The sequence below is a fragment of the Malaclemys terrapin genome, chromosome 2 (genome assembly GCF_027887155.1).
Source record: "Malaclemys terrapin pileata isolate rMalTer1 chromosome 2, rMalTer1.hap1, whole genome shotgun sequence".
Lineage (NCBI taxonomy): Eukaryota > Metazoa > Chordata > Testudines > Emydidae > Malaclemys > Malaclemys terrapin.
The window spans coordinates 9,532,779-9,552,321 of NC_071506.1; the positions used below are offsets into that span (position 1 = coordinate 9,532,779).

The 19,543-nt window shown below is 41.6% G+C and overlaps 1 protein-coding gene across 1 annotated transcript in view; it reads right to left on the minus strand.

Annotated features, from left to right (window-relative positions):
- The window catches only part of DENND3 (DENN domain containing 3), an 88,415-nt gene that overhangs the window by 58,921 nt on the left and 9,951 nt on the right, over nucleotides 1-19,543 (minus strand). Inside the window, 3 exon segments of the mRNA XM_054020256.1 lie at nucleotides 9,361-9,500; nucleotides 10,021-10,136; nucleotides 10,900-11,176. Of these exon segments, the coding sequence (XP_053876231.1) occupies nucleotides 9,361-9,500; nucleotides 10,021-10,136; nucleotides 10,900-11,176 (533 nt within the window).

Sequence of the window (19,543 nt, forward strand, 5' to 3'; positions counted from 1 at the left end):
ATTCATACCACAATATTATCATATTTTCAGTGCAATAGTAGTTGTGATTGTGTCTAACTTGGGGTTTAAGCTCCATGTGGAAGTGACCATTTCTTTCCCTACGTTTGTACACTGCCTAGCAAAGAGACAGAGCTCCACAGAGCACAATAACGAACTGGAGACTACCAACTGTTCCCCACAATCAGAGAATGTGGATCCTGATCAGCCACTAGGAGACAAAGACAAATACGGAAGAGTTTATTCCAGCCAATAACTGGAGGAGTCACATCAGAGAGAGGTTCTACTTTCAGTGCTGGAAGTCCTTTCCGACAAACTACAAGGTTCTGTAATGACAATCTAAAACAAAAGATATAATCAGACTTTACCTTTCTTAGCACTGAGCAAGCCATTCAGGAGTCATACAACCATCTAATTTTTCAAAAGTGACTAGTAATTTTGGGTACATTTTTGGTTGTCCAACACCACAGATAGGCCTGACTTCCAGAAGGTGGGGTTCCATGTTTTCTGAAACGCATACCTCTCCAAGGTATCTCAAGTCTGCCACTTAAAAGTAAGTTACCCAAAATTACTAGTCACACTTGAACGGTTAGACCAATGTCCTCTCCTGCACAGAAATCTATATAGATTATCTGGCCAATAGTTTCAAAATTCACTCCTAGTTTGGCCGCTCCTTTCAGATGATGACAACTCTTCCCTATCAAAGCCACGGTGATCCAATTTTCCGCCCCCCATGATTTTGCCATCTCTTCTCCTCACCTCAACCTCCAACCCCACTTGCTGGCCCCATCCCTTCGGCCAAGCAAGCCTAAGGGCTTGTCTATACTGGCACTTGACAGCGCTGCAAAGTTCTCGCTCAGGGGTGTGAAAAAACACACCCGAGCACAGCAAGTTTCAGCGCTGGGGCTAGCTATGCCCCTCATGGAGGTGGGTTTTTTTAAGAGCGCTGGGAGAGTGCTCTGCCGCGACTATACAAGCCACATTAAAGCACTGCCACAGCAGCACTTTAGCATTGCCAGTGTAGACTAGCCCTAAGCTTGATTCTTTAGAACCAGTCACCACTGCTCCTTAATTAACCAAGGGGAGGATGGTTTTGAGCAACAAAAGGTGCTTCCTCCTACAACACACTGCATGCACTGCTTCTGTAGAACTCCCAGACCCTGAAGCTCAGGGAACAAGAGCCTGGGAAAAGATATCAAATCCAGGTCTCTTGTATAGTGGTCTGCACTGCTGTACCGGCTAAACAATGCAGTGCTCTCTCCCTTGCTGGAGTTTTGTGAAAACACTCTGGCCCAATGTACCTGAAAGAGATACTCTATTCAATAGTGATCAGTTCCAACTACCTCTGCATAATAGAATATGGGCTTCTGCAGCACCCCTCCCCAGACTTCCTGTCCCCAAAACTAAGCAACTTAAGGTACAGTTCCCAATACCTCACTTGCCACAGACCTCTTCCTTTTTCAATGACTTGATCTACCTACCCTATCCTAAGGGAAACTCTAGTTGTCTGCTGCCTTTCCCACCAGAAACTTCAACAGGAATGCTTTGGGTGTCTAAGTGTAACTAACTAATACTAGTATCAGAGGGGTAGCCGTGTTAGTCTGAATCTGTAAAAAGCAACAGAGGGTCCTGTGGCACCTTTGAGACTAACAGAAGTATTGGGAGCATAAGCTTTCGTGGGTAAGAACCTCACTTCTTCATCTGAAGAAGTGAGGTTCTTACCCACGAAAGCTTATGCTCCCAATACTTCTGTTAGTCTCAAAGGTGCCACAGGACCCTCTGTTGCTTTTTAACTAATACTAGAACCTGATTCAGCCACTAAGACCAAAGTCACTAGTGATTTGGGGTGGGGGTCAACTTTTGGGTGGTCAATTTGAGACACATCCAAGAGGTCTGATTTTCAGAAAGTGCTGAGCACCCACACACTGAAAATTGGGCCCCCTTAGGATCCATACTCTGAAAATTGGGACCCTTTAAGGAATTGCAAGTTGAGTACCCAAAAATTAATACTCTCCTAAATCACTGGTCACTTTTGAAAACCCTAACCTAAACTTCTTGCTTCTCCAGCACAGGTAACAGAAAAATTAAAATAAACCAAGGCAACAGTTTCAGAGAGCCACCTAGCAATAAAGCTGTCCTCAGAACAGAATACCTGCAGCTATCCTAGTCTGTCAGTGTGACGTATAGCAAAACTCCCTAATGGTGTAGCATTTCAACCAGGAGGACTGTCCTGTGTCTTCCACACATTTGAAAATGTGGGCAGGGAGACGTGATTTTCAGCTTTCTGGTATTTTGAGCAAAAGTAAAATTGTACCCCAATTAAGTCATACAAAAGGTGCTCAGTTATAAAGATTGAAAAGCTCTCCACAATCCTCCAAGCAGAGCTTTGGTCCAGCAAAAAGTGTTCAGTGTTAGAATCATAGAATATCAGGGTTGGAAGGGACCTCAGGAGGTCATCTAGTCCAATCCCCTGCTCAAAGAAGGATCAATCCCCATACAGATTTTTACCCCAGTTCCCTAAGTGGCCCCCTCAAGGACTGAACTCACAACCCTGGGTTTAGCAGGCCAATGCTCAAAACACTGAGCTATCCCTCCCCCCTCTAGTAGAGAAAAATTAATTCTGAAAAAAATAATGGTTCAGAGGTTATAAAGCCAGAAGGGACCATAGTGACCACCTGTATAATACAGGTCATAGGACTTCCCTAAATATATTCCCGTTTGAATTTACTAGAGCACATCTTTTAGAAAAACATCCAATCTGGATTTTAAACATTTCAGCGATGGAAAATCCATCACAATCCTTGGTAAACTGTTCCCATGGTTAATTACCCTCATGGTTAAAAATTTGCGCCTCATTTTTAATCTGAGTTTCTCTAGTTTCAACTTACAGTCACTGGATCCTTTCATAGCAAGGTCTATTACATTGAAGAGAGCCCTCTTATCAAATTTCTGTTCCCCATATAGGTATGTAGGCTCCTTCTATTATGGGGGTTTCTGGGCCTTGCCAGAGGTGTTTTAATTAGGCTTCTTTGTACTGTACATTGGTTCCAAAAAACTACAACTACTTCCAATAGAATTGTAGCGGCTAGGCACTGTAAGGACTACAAATCCTACAATGCAGCATTTGGCATCTTCTGGGACACTTTGAACTTGTCTCTGAAATCCTGTATTTGGGCAGAAGTGGAAAGTCAGGAGATCCTACAGGGGCTGTACTGATAGGCTGGGAAACTGGGTAACTGGAAAAGAGGAAGCTAACAAAAAAAGATCATGGCCTGAAAAAGTGTGGAGGTGCTGATGGTGAATGTTCTTGTGGACGTTTAACGGGTTTGTTTTTTAACGCAAGTCTGTTGCAGTGAGTAGCGATTAAGTTTACTTAAATGTTTATAAGTCACAACCATTAGCTGCCACCTATTATCATCTTGTCACAGTTGCTACAGTAGGTACCTATTTTATTCTGTTGCACTGTCATTGTATTTTGCTATATTACTTTGAAGTAAAGCAGCCTGTGGATCCAACTTGCCTATTGCATCGTTTAGGCCAGAGTTGTTCCTGGAAGCTACCAAGGTACCCTACCAGAGTTATACAGTGCATATTCAGATGGAGGCACAGCCAACTGTCATTCCTTCTATAAGTATAAAGCTGCTGCAGATAGGTGGACTGAACACCTACCCAACACCGCCGCTAGGACCTCCCCAGAATCTTCAGCATCCTAAAGAATATCAGATGCACAAGCAAAACATGAGCACTTGCCAGCTTCCAGGTGATCCATGAGGGAAGAGAAGGATACAGCTACTTATAGACTGTGATCAAGTCACCCCTTAACCATCTCTTTGTTAAACTGAACAGACTAAGCTCCTTGAGACATTCACTAGTATATGCCTATTAGGCTATGCAACAGACATTACCAGCACAGTGAGAAGGCCGGTCAGTGTTCTGAGGCATAAACAGGATCTTAGCACATCCACTAAATCATATGCCACAATTAGTTGGTTAAATCCTGACATTTGCATCAACAAAAAGGGAAAGTGTACAAAAGGAAAGGGACAGACAACTTTAAACAGAACTGTGCCTATTTATGTACAAACGCTCCCCGACTTACGCAAGCATTCCATTCCGGAACACCTCGCGTAAGTCGAATGTTGCGTAAGTCGGGAACGTATACCCGACAATTACGCACGCAAAAAAAAAAAAGCTTACGGAACTTTTTCCGTAAGTCCGGATTTGCGTAAATCGGGTTTGCTTAACCCGGGGAGTGTCTGTACTACTATAGTATCTGACAGTGATGCCTTGGAAAAGCCTGCCCGACAGAAATGAGCTGTGGGAACAAAAAATATACTTCAAGCAAAGAGATTACAAAGGAGTGTACAGGTTCTCTAACACTATTAACTGTGCATGATTTACTTTAGACATTTTTCAGAAAGGAAGGCCTTCTAACAGCATCTTTGGGCTGGCTCACAAATGACTCATAACCTTCTGTAGAGCAGACTTAGGGACATGTTAAGAGACAGAGAAAGAGAGAATGTTCATCCATCCAAGATGGGGATTCACCCAGAAATGGGTGGTTGCCACCAACTAAAAGATGCTTTTTTTCAGTTTAGCTAGAAAGTAGGAGAACATGTGGCCTAGGGACAAGCGTACTAGACTAGGCCTCACAAGACCTGGTTTCTATTCCTGCTTCTCTGTGCCTCAGTTTCACCAACTGTAAAATGGAGATGATGACACTGATTTTTGTAAAGCACTTGAGATCTACTGATGAAAAAAGTTATATTAGAGGGGGAAGGGATAGCTCAGTGGTTTGAGCATTGGCCTGCTAAACCCAGGGTTGAGAGTTTAATCCTTGAGGGGGCCATTTAGGGACCTGGGGCAAAAATCTGTTTGGGGATTGGTCCGGTCCTGCTTTAAGCAAGGGGTTGGACTAGATGACCTCCTGAGGTCCCTTCCAACCCTGATATTCTATGATTATTGATGTGTCAGGACATGGATAGCATAACAAACACACTGGAATGGAAATACCTGTTCAAAAACCCTTAACTTTTTGAAAAGAGCTATACTCCTGTAGATTAATCCAACAGCAACAATGTTTGGTAATGGTCTAGACTCTCAGTTGTTTGACTTGGAGACAGAGTCACACACTCCCCTGTCTCCCTTTCAGTTTGTTCTGGCACTAGAATCACCAGCACTGCCCATTTGTAATGCAACAAGTATTTATAAAATTAAGATTAATGGTACAGAACATAAAGATCTTGATTGTTCTGAAGGAAATTTCCAAGTCAGTAATGTGACTCAAGGTACCCACCAGGATTTAATGTATCCAATTACAAAATATGAACATGTCTCAGATTAAAAAGAAATAACTATGACAAGAGCAAGTTGTAACTTCCACTATTGGCTTCCCTTTGACTTATGTTAGGAACTTGAGCTGAATGCCCAAAAAGATAAAAAAATAACTCGGAGATATCATGTATGAATAAAACTATCAATCCCATTTAGGGCCAAATCCTGTTCACTGGAGGTGCTGGAGCATGTGAACTGTGCACAGGAGTGTTCTGGGAGAACTAGAATCTTACACACACACACACACACACACACCTTCAGAGCGGAATAAGTAGCAGCAAAAGACACCTTCCTGCCCCCAGAACTATTCTCATTCCAACTTTCAAAGTCCTATTCAAGTCAGTGTGTTAGAGCTAAAGTTGGAAAAAATTGTTAGGTGACCTTAAGATAGAGGATAATACTGTTCCTCTATAACAATGACAGTCAGATCTCAGTGGTTCAGGAGCCAAATTGGTGATCAGCGTTACTCAAAAAAGCCACCAGTGTATGAGTTTCATTTACTATTTTTATTTATATATTATTCTCACAGCAAAATGACTGACGAAGTGTTATTACTACATCAACTACAATTGGTTAAGAACATAGTAATAGCATCCTAATTGATTAATAATTAAATCGCACAGTATTTTAATATCACGTGCTGCAAAGAGCTGCAGGAGACCCATTAAAGAGCCACTTGCAGCTCACAAGCCTCAGTCGGAGTATCACTGTCTATAACAACAGAAGGCCCACAAGAGAGTCTGCATTCTTTGTATACTGCAACCTATGCTTTGTGGGGATTTTTGCTGGTCTAGCGTTCTTGAGGAATGGGAGGAGCCTGGATGGTGGATCTGCTGCCACATGGATCCATCAGCCAAACCGCTCCCTGCAATAGGAGTTAGGGAAATCACTGGAAATAGAGGCTGCTGCATTCCTGCCGCATGAAACTTAACATAGCCAAATGAGTAACCAACTGCTAAAAAAATCACCAGCTGAAGGCTGAAGTTAGAGATTGCGAATATCCCATCTACACGGAGCATGCTCCCCAGCTCTTTGCTTCAACCTGCCACACAGAATTAAGCTTTCAGTTTCAACGCAGATAAAATGGACAGAGGTGAATGCTTTCCTCACACGAAAATATTCTCTTTCCTTGTGGAGAATGCAGAGAGCTAAAAGCCAGGAGAATGCAAGATCTAAACTTATCTACTAACAAGTGTTCCATGACGAAACTGGTGTGATCATATTTAGAGCTGGGTGAAACTTTCTTTACTTCTGCTACATTGCACAGATGGGCCAGTGATAGTCTTTTGTTGATCGTATCCTAGGTCTTGGAAAGGTTCTGTTTTATCAGAATGGGTGTTTGTCCTTTGCTCCATATTTATAAGGAGACTGTCCACTAGAGAAGCCAGTCTCTGCTCTGTCCCTTCTGAAGCATCAGTAAGAGGGGTTTAAGATTATTAACATGCAAAACCATGCTCTGAAGTGTCCCTAGCCTCTGTTTGCCAGAAGCTGGGAATGGGAGACAGGGATGGATCTCTTGATGATTATATGTTCATTTCCTCTGAAGCACCTGGCATTGGTCATGTCGGAAGACAGGACACTGGGCTAGATGGACTATTGGTCTGACCCAGTATGGCCATTCTTATGTTCTGTCTTTATGAAGGACTATAAATTAGCATTATGATTGACAATGAATAATCACTGGGCCAGGGAAAGTGAATGAGTGACTATATAGCCTAGTGGTTAGGGTATTCACCTAGCGTGTGGAAGATACAGGTTCAAGTCTCTCCTTCAATGACTGACTATTTATAAATGGAACAGCTTCAACAGGAGAGATTGACAGACTCCTGTTCCACAATATCCCACATAACCCAATGGTTAGGACACTGGCTTGCAATGTGGAAGACCCAAGTTCAGACCCATTCTCCACATCAGGCAGAGGGGTTAACTGAACCTGGTGACCCACATCCTGGGTGAGTTTTCTAACCACTGGCTTAAAGCTTATAAGGGATTCCTACACAACCTTTTTTTGGGGTGGAGGGGAGAACTATTCAGCAAATTCATGTCAAATTCATGAATAGGTTCCTGGCATTTTTGAGACTTAGCACTGGTTGAAAAACAACAGCAGAAACTCTTGTTTTTTCATTTAGATTCTTACAGCAGGCCTACAACCGCAGGTTATTCAGCATCGTACAAATGTAAGAAGACAGAGTACCTGCCCTAAGGAGCTTACAATCCACTTCAGACACAGGCATATACATATTAAACTGGTTGAAGGTGAAAATATGAAAACTTGAGATAGTAGCCCCCACAATAAATTGAGGCTACCATAGTCAACAAAATAGTTTCCCAAGTTCCATCCCATCTCTTGACCCACCTTTAAAGTTCAAGTATTTTAAGAAGTTTTAGAATGTAGATTATTAATCTCACTGTTAAGGCTTCAAAACAGTGTAATTTGGGAACTAAAAGCCCTAAGATACAACCGAATTTGCTCCAACCCCTCAGACAGAGACAAACACCTACAAAATCTTTATCAAGCATTCTTAAAACTACAATACCCACCTGGGGAACGGAGGAAACAGATTGACAGAGCCAGATGGGTACCCAGAAATCACCTACTACAGGACAGGTCCAACAAGGACAATAACAGAACACCACTGGCCATCACATACAGCCCCCAGCTAAAACCTCTCCAGCGCCTTATCCACGATCTACAACCTATCCTGGAAAATGATCCCTCGCTCTCACAGACCTTGGGAGGCAGGCCAGTCCTCGCTTACAGACAACCCCCCAACCTGAAGCAAATACTCACCAGCAACTACACACCACACCACAGAAACACAAACCAAGGAACCAATCCCTGTAGCAAACCTCGTTGCCTACTCTGTCCCCGTATCTACTCTGGCGACACCATCAGAGGACCCAACCACATCAGCCACACCATCAAGGGCTCCTTCACCTGCACATCCACTAATGTTATATATGCCATCATGTGCCAGCAATGCCCCTCTGCCATGTACATTGGCCAAACCGGACAGTCCCTCCGCAAAAGAATAAATGGATACAAATCGGACATCAGGAATGGTAACATACATAAGCCAGTAAGTAAACACTTCAATCTCCCTGGTATCATTGAACAAAAAAACTTCAGAAACAGACTTCAAAGAGAAACAGCAGAACTAAAATTCATTTGCAAATTTAACACCATTAATCTGGGCTTGAATAGGGACTGGGAGTGGCTGGCTCATTACAGAAGCAGCTTTTCTTCTCCTGGAATTGACACCTCCTCATCTATTATTGGGAGTGGACTACATCCACCCTGATTGAATTGGCCCTGTCAACACTGGTTCTCCACTTGCGAAGTAACTCCCTGCTCTCCATGTGTCAGTATATAATGCCTGCATCTGTAACTTTCACTCTATGCATCTGAAGAAGTGAGGTTTTTACCCACGAAAGCTTATGCCCAAATAAATCTGTTAGTCTTTAAGGTGTCACCAGACTCCTTATTGTTTTTGGGAACTAAAAGATTCTCTCCTCCTAATTTGCCTGTGTACTATCAGAATCCAAGTAATCATGTATTCCTTCACATAGAGTGGCTAGGTCACCTTATTCCACAATGTGTCTAACCAGTTAGAGACAAGTTTACTTATGCTCTTTGTGAAACTTATTCTGTTCACAGTGAAGTGTTTTTAAATGATTTTCCCCAAATAGAGAGACCTGTAGAGTTTGAGATCTTCCAGAGAGAACCTAGATAAATCTATATTTGAAATCAGTTCCCTGCAGATATTAATTTTGCACAGCCAGATAAAATCTCACAGAACACCAACACTTCTTTGAAACTGCATTTCTATTTTGTTACTATCCAGGTGGCTTTTGTTTTCATTTTGTTTTGTCCTCTGTCTCATGCCATAATCACTTATAACCAACTCCAGTTTTATTGTCACTCAAACATTCCCACTACGTTGTCAAATTTTGACAATTCATACATAAAGGACTGACTTGTAAATGTATTTGCAGCACAGGCATAAATGATATAACAGTAATACTTACCAAGAAAGACAGTCCTTAAGGGCATTAAAATATGGATATCTGGATATGACACAAATAGCAAATGGTACGAAGCAGCCAAAAGCTTTAGCAGTCTGCATAGATTCCCTGTGGGCCTGCCCATTTGAAGAGATATAACCATCCTACAAGAAAGCTACATATTAATGTTGTGATGTTACTCATGAAATTACAGTTGGTATTTTTGAGAGAATCTAAGCAAGTTAGACACCCAACTCCCATTGAGATTTGAACATCTAACTCCCTTAGACTCCTTTAAAAAAAAAAAAAAAATCTCAGTTTGGAAAGGTTAGATCCCCCTGCTAAAAGCAAGTTATTTGCGCTATGAACATCTACCAAGAACATGGAGTATATAACTCACAAACATTAAAGCACCTAAAAATATGCTTAAGGCCAAATTTTGCTCTCAGATACTCCAGCACCATTCCCACTGAATTCTATGGGAACTGTGCTTGAGTATATGGGCACAATATTGTATTAAGTGAGGAGTACTTCTCTTAAAGTAAGAGTTGTTCCATATTGGTATTAAAATATACAAATATCCAATAACTTATGTGAAGCATCAAATTAAACAGGTATTATTATCAAAATGTATTACCTAATATTTAAGTAAGTTTTATTAAAAGTGTAAGGTAAAAAACATACTTGCATAGGTTGGTAATACTGAGCAACAACACCATACGTTCTGTTACCACAGACATCTGTGAAGACCAGAAAATGAATGTGATCCTCTTTTGATTCAGAAGTTATGTAAAGTCCTCCTGCAAGTAAGACAAGTACTTTTCAAAACATACATTACTGAAAAATAGTTTGTTTTAATAGCGCAGCTTGCATTGCTATAGTTACAGCAAGTATTGCTACTTTACTTCCATTGTAATGCTTCATTTTAAAAAGGGATTATAGCACACCTCCATAATTCACTTGATCTGAAATTGTTATATAGCATCTTAAGCCATACACAATTTCACTGAACAAGTGAAAACACCACCCAGCTCATTTTGTATTTGTGATATACCAAAAACATATCACAAAGTCCATCTGATGGATTTTTGCCTTTTTTTTTTTTTTTTTTTTTATTATTTTATTAAAGAGGCTTATAGGAAATGGTCTCTACTTTAGGGACATCCTAATATATATAGTATTGGAGTGGGAAAGGGTATTCATTCGTATTTAGAAGAAAAATATTTTCTTCAACCTAAAGGCAGAGAAGAGGTGAGGTGAGAAGACAGCCTTAAAAATACCATAAAATATAGGAAAGTAGAGAAATTTGATTATAAGCTCTCTTGGGCAGGGACCGTCTCTTTGTTCTGTACTTGTACGGTCCCTGGCACAATGGAATCCTGCTCCATGAGTAGGGCTGCGTGGTACTATGAGAATACAAATAAAAAAAATTAACTTGTCAATATCCATAAACAGCCACAATAAGGGAAGAGGTCTGTGACTGTATTATTATTATAGGTCACCAAACAGATCAAGTGTTTATAAACATTTCTTAACTAACAGTTAAATAAAACCACATAATACCTGGAAAGCATAGTTGTGGCAAGCCAATAAGATCAATATCTTTTGGAACACTAATATCTTCAGTATCAGGTGCTTTCTGTTCCCCATTTGGATTTTTCACATTTTCAACCTTAGGTCTCTCTCTCTTTTTTCTGAAAGAACGTCTTTTTGTTTTATTGAAGTTACTACTATTTATATTAGTCGCTTGAATCTCCTCTTTGCTGATAAACGGAGGCACAAAAACTGACAGAACTTCTGGATCAAGGGGAGGAGAGTTTCTCTCTTTTTTCTGAGCAATCTAAAAACAAAATAAGTAGACATATTTATTATTGTTCTTTTTAATGTATTTAACCATATTTTCCATTCTGCCCTCGTGATTGTAAGTGTGACAAGAATATATTTTTCTTCTTTCCAGTTTCTTCATTTTCCCTTCCACGACCTCATCCTAAGCCCATTGAATTCAATGGAAAGACTCCATTTGTCTTCAACGGTCACAGCATTTGTCTTCAACGGTCCCTAATCTTAATCTATTCATGATTCAAGCCTTACTAAATCAATGATTTCTCTTTGGCAAGCAATGCTTCCAAAACTAACATCAGCACATACCAAAAAGATACTTTTTCCTCCTTTCACATGTTCTATTTGTCTTACAGTTTTCTCAGAAATAAACAAGAACAAAAAGGAAAATATGTCCACATCCTCTCAAGTGTATCCTTGGTTTCATACAAATTACATTTTTATTTCTTATACCATTTTTCAAAAAAGACCATACTTCTACATTACCACACAATTTTATACCACAGTTAAAAACTGCATGCTACCAACACTATCACCCCAAAAAATAAAAAAAAAAAAATAAAAAAAATGGTAAAGAGGCATTTTAAGCACTAAGGGTGTAATACGGTATCTATGGCCCTTAATGAGGGTTTTCCCTCTGACTTACATAGGTACATGGCCAGACACTGTAAGATTGTGTGGCAAATTGCAATGCTTTCTGGTAAGTAGCTTCGTAAAAAATACTGTAGTTCTACAAACTCTTGCTCTCTCTTTTTGTAACAACTTACCCTGGAAGATTTCAGAAGATGGGCAAGGGGGCTGCTGCTCCCTTACATGCCTGTGACTGAGTGGCGGGGCCAGATCTGAATAGTCGCATCTCTAACTCCTTGGTTGCAGAAACAGATTAATTCTACAGCCTCAAAATTGCAAGAGCAAATTTTGTGCGTCCTAAGGGTGTGTGGAAACTGGGAAGCTAGACCTCACTGTGACAGAATACATGAATCTCCATCTTCAAATCTTTGCTTTAAGGCTAAGGGACGGATGAATCAGACCTATGGCTATTTACTTTCAACTTCAAACATAATATAGTATGTATATGAAAAATATTCCCAAAGGCACAATTCTGCCCTTTCCCTCCTGTACATATTGCCACTATTTTGAACAGCTCAACAATCCATGAATGCTGCATTGCTTCATTTAAAAACAGACCTTTTCATATCAAAAGTTTTGGAATTAAGAAAAGTTTTTAAATGACTTACCTCTGTGTTAATGGGTGAGTCAAACCAGCGATTTCCTCCAGACTGGAGTGTACATACAAAAATATCTTTGAAATTATATATTCCTTCTAATTTTTCTGTATCTTATACTATTGCAGTATACTTCGCACATTTCAAATAAATGAAGGGTGAAAAAATCACCCTTCTACAAAACACAATTAAAGACCTTGTCTCTGCCACAAGGACTTTACAATCTAAGACAAAGGTTAGATAAGTATCCACTGGGAGATCCAGAGGATGGCAATTAACTTAAAAATATATTCATGTAATAAATTGGGCTGGTGACTGACATATTACTGACATGGTAAGAGTCTGAAGCTTCATTTTTCTCTTAATTGGCAGGTGTTTTCTAATTTCTAATGAAGTAAACAAGAAACGAGACATTTCTGATTTGATCACTATTAAAACATGCTACTAAACATTTTAGTGGGAAATCAAGGAATTATCCCTTAGCCCTGAAACTGTTATACAAGGAGTCTACAAAAGAATTACCAAATTCGCTTATCAGTCACCTAATAATTCACTTGTACTGAGGGCTATGACACTTCTTTGCTACAGAGGTCTGGATTATGTCCAGGGATTTAATAGCCTCACAATGTGACATCTTGTGGGGGTGGCAGTTCCTTTATGTCACTGTCTTCAGCAGCAGCATTAAATACAATCTCTCTCTTTACTGCACTGTCAGTTCTGACACAGTGACCTTATTGTCAGGATCAAAGTCAGCTGATGTTAAATTTTCTAGCCAAAGTCTCATCTTTTAACCTGCTATATATTTATCACGCTCTTCCACTGCTATCCAATAATATCCTAGAAATTAGTGATGGAGAAGATTACCTACTTAGTTACCTCACCCACACCCCCATAATGTGCTAGGCCATGTACAGGGGACAGACCCTGCTCCAAACATCCTACCATTCCAGAGAAAGAAAAAGAAGACAGTATAAGATGCACTGGAAGACCCAGAGGAGAGTGCAATCTTAGATATATTTGTTTTGTTTTCCTGATCTCATTCTCTTCTCATCTAACATTGGAATAAAGAAGGTTTCATGGAGAGTATTTATGGAGGCCATGGAAGAAGTGCCTCTTGGGGGGGCGGGGAGGGGCAGGAGGGAGTTAAAGAAGAAGAGGATTAGAACATGCCCATCGGGACAGAGAAGTCCTCCCATTCAGAGAGGACAGCACAGAGAAGGCAAGAAGATAGGAGTGAGAAAAAAAATGAACAGGGCGTAAAGGCAGATGTGCAGAGACTGAGCATGGTGCAGGGTGGAGTTTTGAGGGAGACAGGCAATTTAAACTTTATATGGTGGGTTAATGGTAAGGGATGAAGAGGCCTAATCAACAAAAAGGGAGAAATGGCAAGAATTGCTGACGATTTGGATATGTGGAGAGGAGAGGGAAGAATTATAAAAGACTTTGGCCTGGTCCCCACTAACCCCCCACTTGGGACTAAGGTATGCAAATTCAGCTACGTTAATAACGTAGCTGAATTCGAAGTACCTTAGTCCGAACTTACCGCGGGTCCAGACGCAGCACAGAGGCTCCCCCGTTGATGCCGCGTACTTCTCTCGCCGAGCTGGAGTACCGGCGTCGACGGCGAGCACTTCCGGGATCAATCCGGGATCGATTTATCGCGTCTAAACCAGACGCGATAAATCGATCCCAGAACATCGATTGCCTGCCGCCGGACCCTCCGGTAAGTGAAGACGTACCCTTTAATAGCTAAAACAACAGAGATTAAATCCCTGCTTTAAGTGCAAAAGACTCAACTCAGCTTTAACTATGGAGCTACAGCCAGCCCCTCACTAACAAACAGAGAACACAAAATAAATTATGTCATTTTGTATTTAATTCAGTAAAACCTTCCATTCTTAAACATTTACATGGAGCAAACCCAGAATTTCCAATCTGCCAAACCATTGTGCTGCAGAAACCAGGGGGCCAGGCCACAGACTTTGTATGATGATAACACTGTGACAGGGACCAGAATTTCTCCCTTAATGTTTTCATTTTACCTCATTTCAGTTGCCAGACACCATTGCTAATAAATAAGAAATGATCATTATTAGAGTAGTTTAACTGTACACAATTTTAAGAACTGATGCAGTGTCATCATGGTGGGGTGGGGGGAGCAAAAAGCATAAATATAAAAGTCAAGAGTCATATCTTTAAAAAGTAACATGACTTATTTTCTCATGTTATTGCAAATACTGTGCTTCTCCTAATTCTTAAAAAGTTTTTTTTTTTTTTTTTTTTAATGGGTTGTCCCCCCACCACCATCTTGAGGAAGAAATTTCACTCATAGAAGAATTAAAGCCATAGCTGAGAGTTTACTGGGCTGGTCCTTTATTTCTCAGCAACATCACTGATGAGCTCCTGCTCTCTAACAGCCTCCCACGCAGTCCATGGATTCATTTGGCAGGTCTCAAGAATCAATGTTACAAATTTTTCCATGTTTTAATATCATTTGAAGACTTAACTTAGTTAAAGGCCTATGGGTTTAATCACAATTAGCTGATATAATGCTGGATGTGATTTATCCTGGACTGTGCAGGATTCTTCACAACCGTGTTCAGATATGGTAAAACTATGTAGTGTAGATCAGCCCTAAGGGAAACTGGTTCATCCATTTACCATTACAACCATAAAAAAAAAGCTCTTCATGTCAACAGTCATCAATATTTACAAAAAATAAAATGAAAAATTACAGAATTTGACTCCAGTAACAAACCTACAAAAATGCAACAAAAGGCCCTACTACAATCTTCAAGCTCTTGTACTGAACTCTACTGCCAACTAAAATCTTATATCATTCAAAGTGGGTGAGAGTATCAAAGAGGTCATTTGAACCCACAAATGTGCGAGATAAAATTGCTATCGAAAGAAAGCACAGAGTGAAGTTGAATGAATGATGTAAACAGAGTATCTATTAAAGAAACGAGATTTTCAAAACCAGCTTGTGAGGGTTTTACATAGACCAGGAAGCCTTCAATCATCTTGATTTCCACTATCATATCTCTAGGGTTGCGCTTATGAAATCCTTAACTTCCCCTCACTTCTAGTAGACTTTTTTGGTTAATATAAAACACATCCACTACTAAATGTCTGCCTAGAAAAAGATCATTAGACAGTTGTTTTGATTGGTCAGTTCTGATCAGACAACATTGTCACCTTTGACATACTGTTTTTCTGAGGAGCGCTTGGCAACTTGCTTATATGCAACACAAAGGAGTAACCATCATGGTCACCATCACCACAACATGTCAGGACATCAGGATTTGCCATCCATGGCTCAGGCTCTTTTAGCCAACCACAAAAAAGTCAGACAGAATCATGGTGATCATCTAGTCTGACCACCTGCATAACAGGCTATAGAACATCCCCAAAATAATTCATATTTAAACTAGAGATGATGCTCTGACCTGACCAGATGGGGGAATCAGTTAACAATACCATCTGCACTGCTGTACCCTGCACAATTCTAAGACATGAAGCTACATTTCCTATTACTCACCCCTGAGTGTGTCGGTTTCCACTTCTGCTTTTTTCTATCTATCTTTCTCTTTCTGTCTAGTAAGAGTCAGTTTAGACAGCCAAGGGAAATCTCTATTTGAAACGCTTTGCTGCATTCCTTTTGACAAGCTAAAAGTGATAACTAGCAGCCTGATCTGAAGTGACAGGTATGCTAGTCACAGACATGCAAAAGGAAAATGCCATATATACTCGTTCATAAGCCGAATTTTTTTAGTTAAAAAGGGAAGCATCAGAGAAGGGGGTTGGCTTATGAACAGGTATAGAGAGGGGAAGAGGTGGGACACAGCCCCCCGCACCCCAAACAGAGGGGGCAAGGAGGAGCAGCATAGCCAGCAGAGCAAAAAGGGAAGAGGCGGGGCCAGAGTCTCTCCTCTTCTGGCCACACTGCTCTCCCCCCAGCCTCCGAAGCAGCTGCAACTCCGGGGCTGGCAGGCTGCATCTGCACCGCCCAGCCCGGCCCGCCGGAGCAGGCTGTGGCCAGGCCAGAGACATCCTCCCCTGCCCTGCCCCAGCTAAGGTGGGTAGGGATGGGATGGGGAGAGTGTGGGGGTCACGGGCTAGGGGTGGGGTCATGTGGGGGGTGGTCACAGGGTTCCCCTGACCCCCAGCTTCTCTTCTCCCCACCCCCCAGATTTCTCTGCCAGTTGCTGTCCCGGCCCGTGAGGGTAAGCAGCTGGCGCGCCGGGACACATGGACAAGGGGGATCCAGTGGACATAGCGTAGTTAGATTTCCAGAAAGCCTCTGATAAGGTCCCTCACCAAAGGCTCTTCCATAAATTAAGTTGTCATGGGATAAGAGGGAAGATCCTTTCATGGATTGAGAACTGGTTTAAAGACAGGGAACAAAGGGTAGGAATAAATGGTAAATTTTCAGAATGGAGAGGGGTAACTAGTGGTGTTCCCCAAGGGTCAGTTCTAGGATCAATCCTATTCAACTTATTCATAAATGATCTGGAAAAAGGGGTAAACAGTGAGGTGGCAAAGATTGCAGATGATACTAAACTGCTCAAGATAGTTAAGACCAAAGCAGACTGTGAAGAACTTCAAAAAGATCTCACAAAACTAAGTGATTGGGCAACAAAATGGCAAATGAAATTTAATGTGGATAAATGTAAAGTAATGCACATTGGAAAAAATGTTCTCTGAAGACGTCCACGCAGTGTGCAACGGCAGTCAAAAAAGCAAACAGGACGTTAGGAATCATTAAAAAAGGGATAGAGAATAAGATGGAGAATATCTTATTGCCCTTGCATAAATCCATGGTACGCCCTCATCTTGAATACTGTGCACATATGTGGTCTCCTCATCTCAAAAAAAGATATACTGGCATTAGAAAAAGTTCAGAAAAAGTCAACAAAAATGATTAGGGGTTTGGAACAGGTCCCATATGAGGAGAGATTAAAGAGGCTAGGATTTTTCAGCTTGGAAAAGAGGAGACTAAGGGGGGATATGATAGAGGGATATAAAATCATGAGCGGTGTGAAGAAAGTGAATAAGGAAAAGTTGTTTACTTGTTCCCATAATATAAGAACTAGGGGCCACCAAATGAAATTAATGGGCAGCAGGTTTAAAACAAATAAAAGGAAGTTCTTCTTCACACAGCGCACAGTCAACCTGTGGAACTCCTTGTCTGAGGAGGTGGTGAAGGCTAGCACTATAACAGAATTTAAAAGAGAACTAGATAAATTCATGGAGGTTAAGTCCATTAATGGCTATTAGCCAGGATGGGTAAGGAATGGTGTCCCTAGTCTCTGTTTGTCAGAGGGTGGAGATGGATGGCAGGAGAGAGATCACTTGATCATTAACTGTTAGGTTCACTCCCTCTGGGGCACCTGGCATTGGCCACTGTTGGTAGAAAGGATACTGGGCTGGAGGGACCTTTGGTCTGACCCAGTATGGCCGTTCTTATGACAATTTGTTTACTTAGGTTTACCTCTGTGCCCGCAGACACTTGAGATAAACAAACCATCTCAGCCTGCCAGCGGCTTATCCTGATGGCCCAGAAGCCAAAGTTTGCAGACCCCTGAATTATAGGGTGAGCTTATGAATGGGTCATAAAAATTTGCCATTTTTACTTATCCATTTGGGGGGGGGGGGGGGTCAGCTTATAAATTAACCGACTTATGATCGAGTATATTGTATTAGAGTGTTCTTACCGTATATTTTTCAGGTCTAGTGGAGTAAAACTAGGCTCCAAGAATGGATAACTGGGTTATGCCACATGGCCTTCCAGCGATAGAACTGTAAGCATCAGAGACAGACACTACATTCAGTACAGGGATTACCATGGCACCAGTGGCTCCATGGCGCTGGGCCCACACTCAGAAGGGGACTATAACGCTCACTTCCTCCCCTCTCAGTGCGAGAAGCAGCACACTGGTTACTGTGGCGCCCTGCCTCCAGCCCCAGAGAACACCTTACCCCCCAACCCCACAGGCTCCCCCCCCCCCGGGATATGATACACTGTATCAGGGCCCTGATACAGTGTATCCCCCCTGCCGTGACCAGAGACAGGCAACAATGTTCCAGACCAGCTCTCACCCTCTGCCTGCAGGGATCTAGCCTAGGAGCTGAGAGCTCAAGGTACCCCAGGAGCTGTAGTTCCTTGGCCAGCTCCCTGCCTGGAAAGCTGCCCTGAAGCAGGAAAGGAACTACATCTCCCAGCATTCCTTTGGCTGCTATCAATCAGAAAGGGAGGGGAAGCTGCCAGGGCTGTTGAGACCCAATGCACAGAGCTTGCTGTGAATGGGGAGCTGGCTACTAGAAGGGGGTAATGCTGTGAATGGGGAACATGTAGGCACAAGGAATAAAAGACTTCTCCAGATTGGATTAGGAATGCTAGTGGCTTCAGCTGTCAGCCCCCAAAGAAGGAATTGCATGGAATGAATGGACAACGTGCCTCTATCTGAAGCCTAGCAAGGATCAGAGGTATGTGAACCCCACCAGGAGAAGTTAAAATGATAAGTAAGGAAGGGAATGCTCTGCCAGAGGGCCTGGGCAGCTTTAGATACCAGGCAGGCAGGAGGATGTGATTCAGTTTCCACTTCTGAGCCATGGAAGCAGAAATTGGCTTTTCCTGTCCAGATTTATCTAACATTCAAAAAGGGAATCTAGCACCTGCCTTCCAGATTTACACCCTCAAAGTTCAGGAGTGCTCAAGTTCAATTTTGGCCACTCTGTTACTTCATTTCTGCCAAGTCAAATACTGATCCACTGTAATTTTCTGTAGAAAAAGTAGGATAAAAATGAGCAACAAATGTTGGCATCTTCCCAATACTAACAAGGACCAGAATTGCTATTTTCAACAACCATTACCCATTTGTTTAGTTTTGTTTCCTGTAAAAACATAAAAAGATAACAAGTTCTCCACAGAAACTAAGATTGCAAAAAACAGCAAAGGCACCTCAACTTTTCCTCATTAAGTGGGACAGTATTACAATATGGATCTAGATATCCTCCAATCACACAAACTGAAAATTGTTCCACTTTACTGCCGTTCTGTAACCATGCAGGAACCAGTCCTGTGTTCTGTGCACATCCCAAATTCCTACTAAATTCAGAAGTGCCCTGCTTTTGTAACC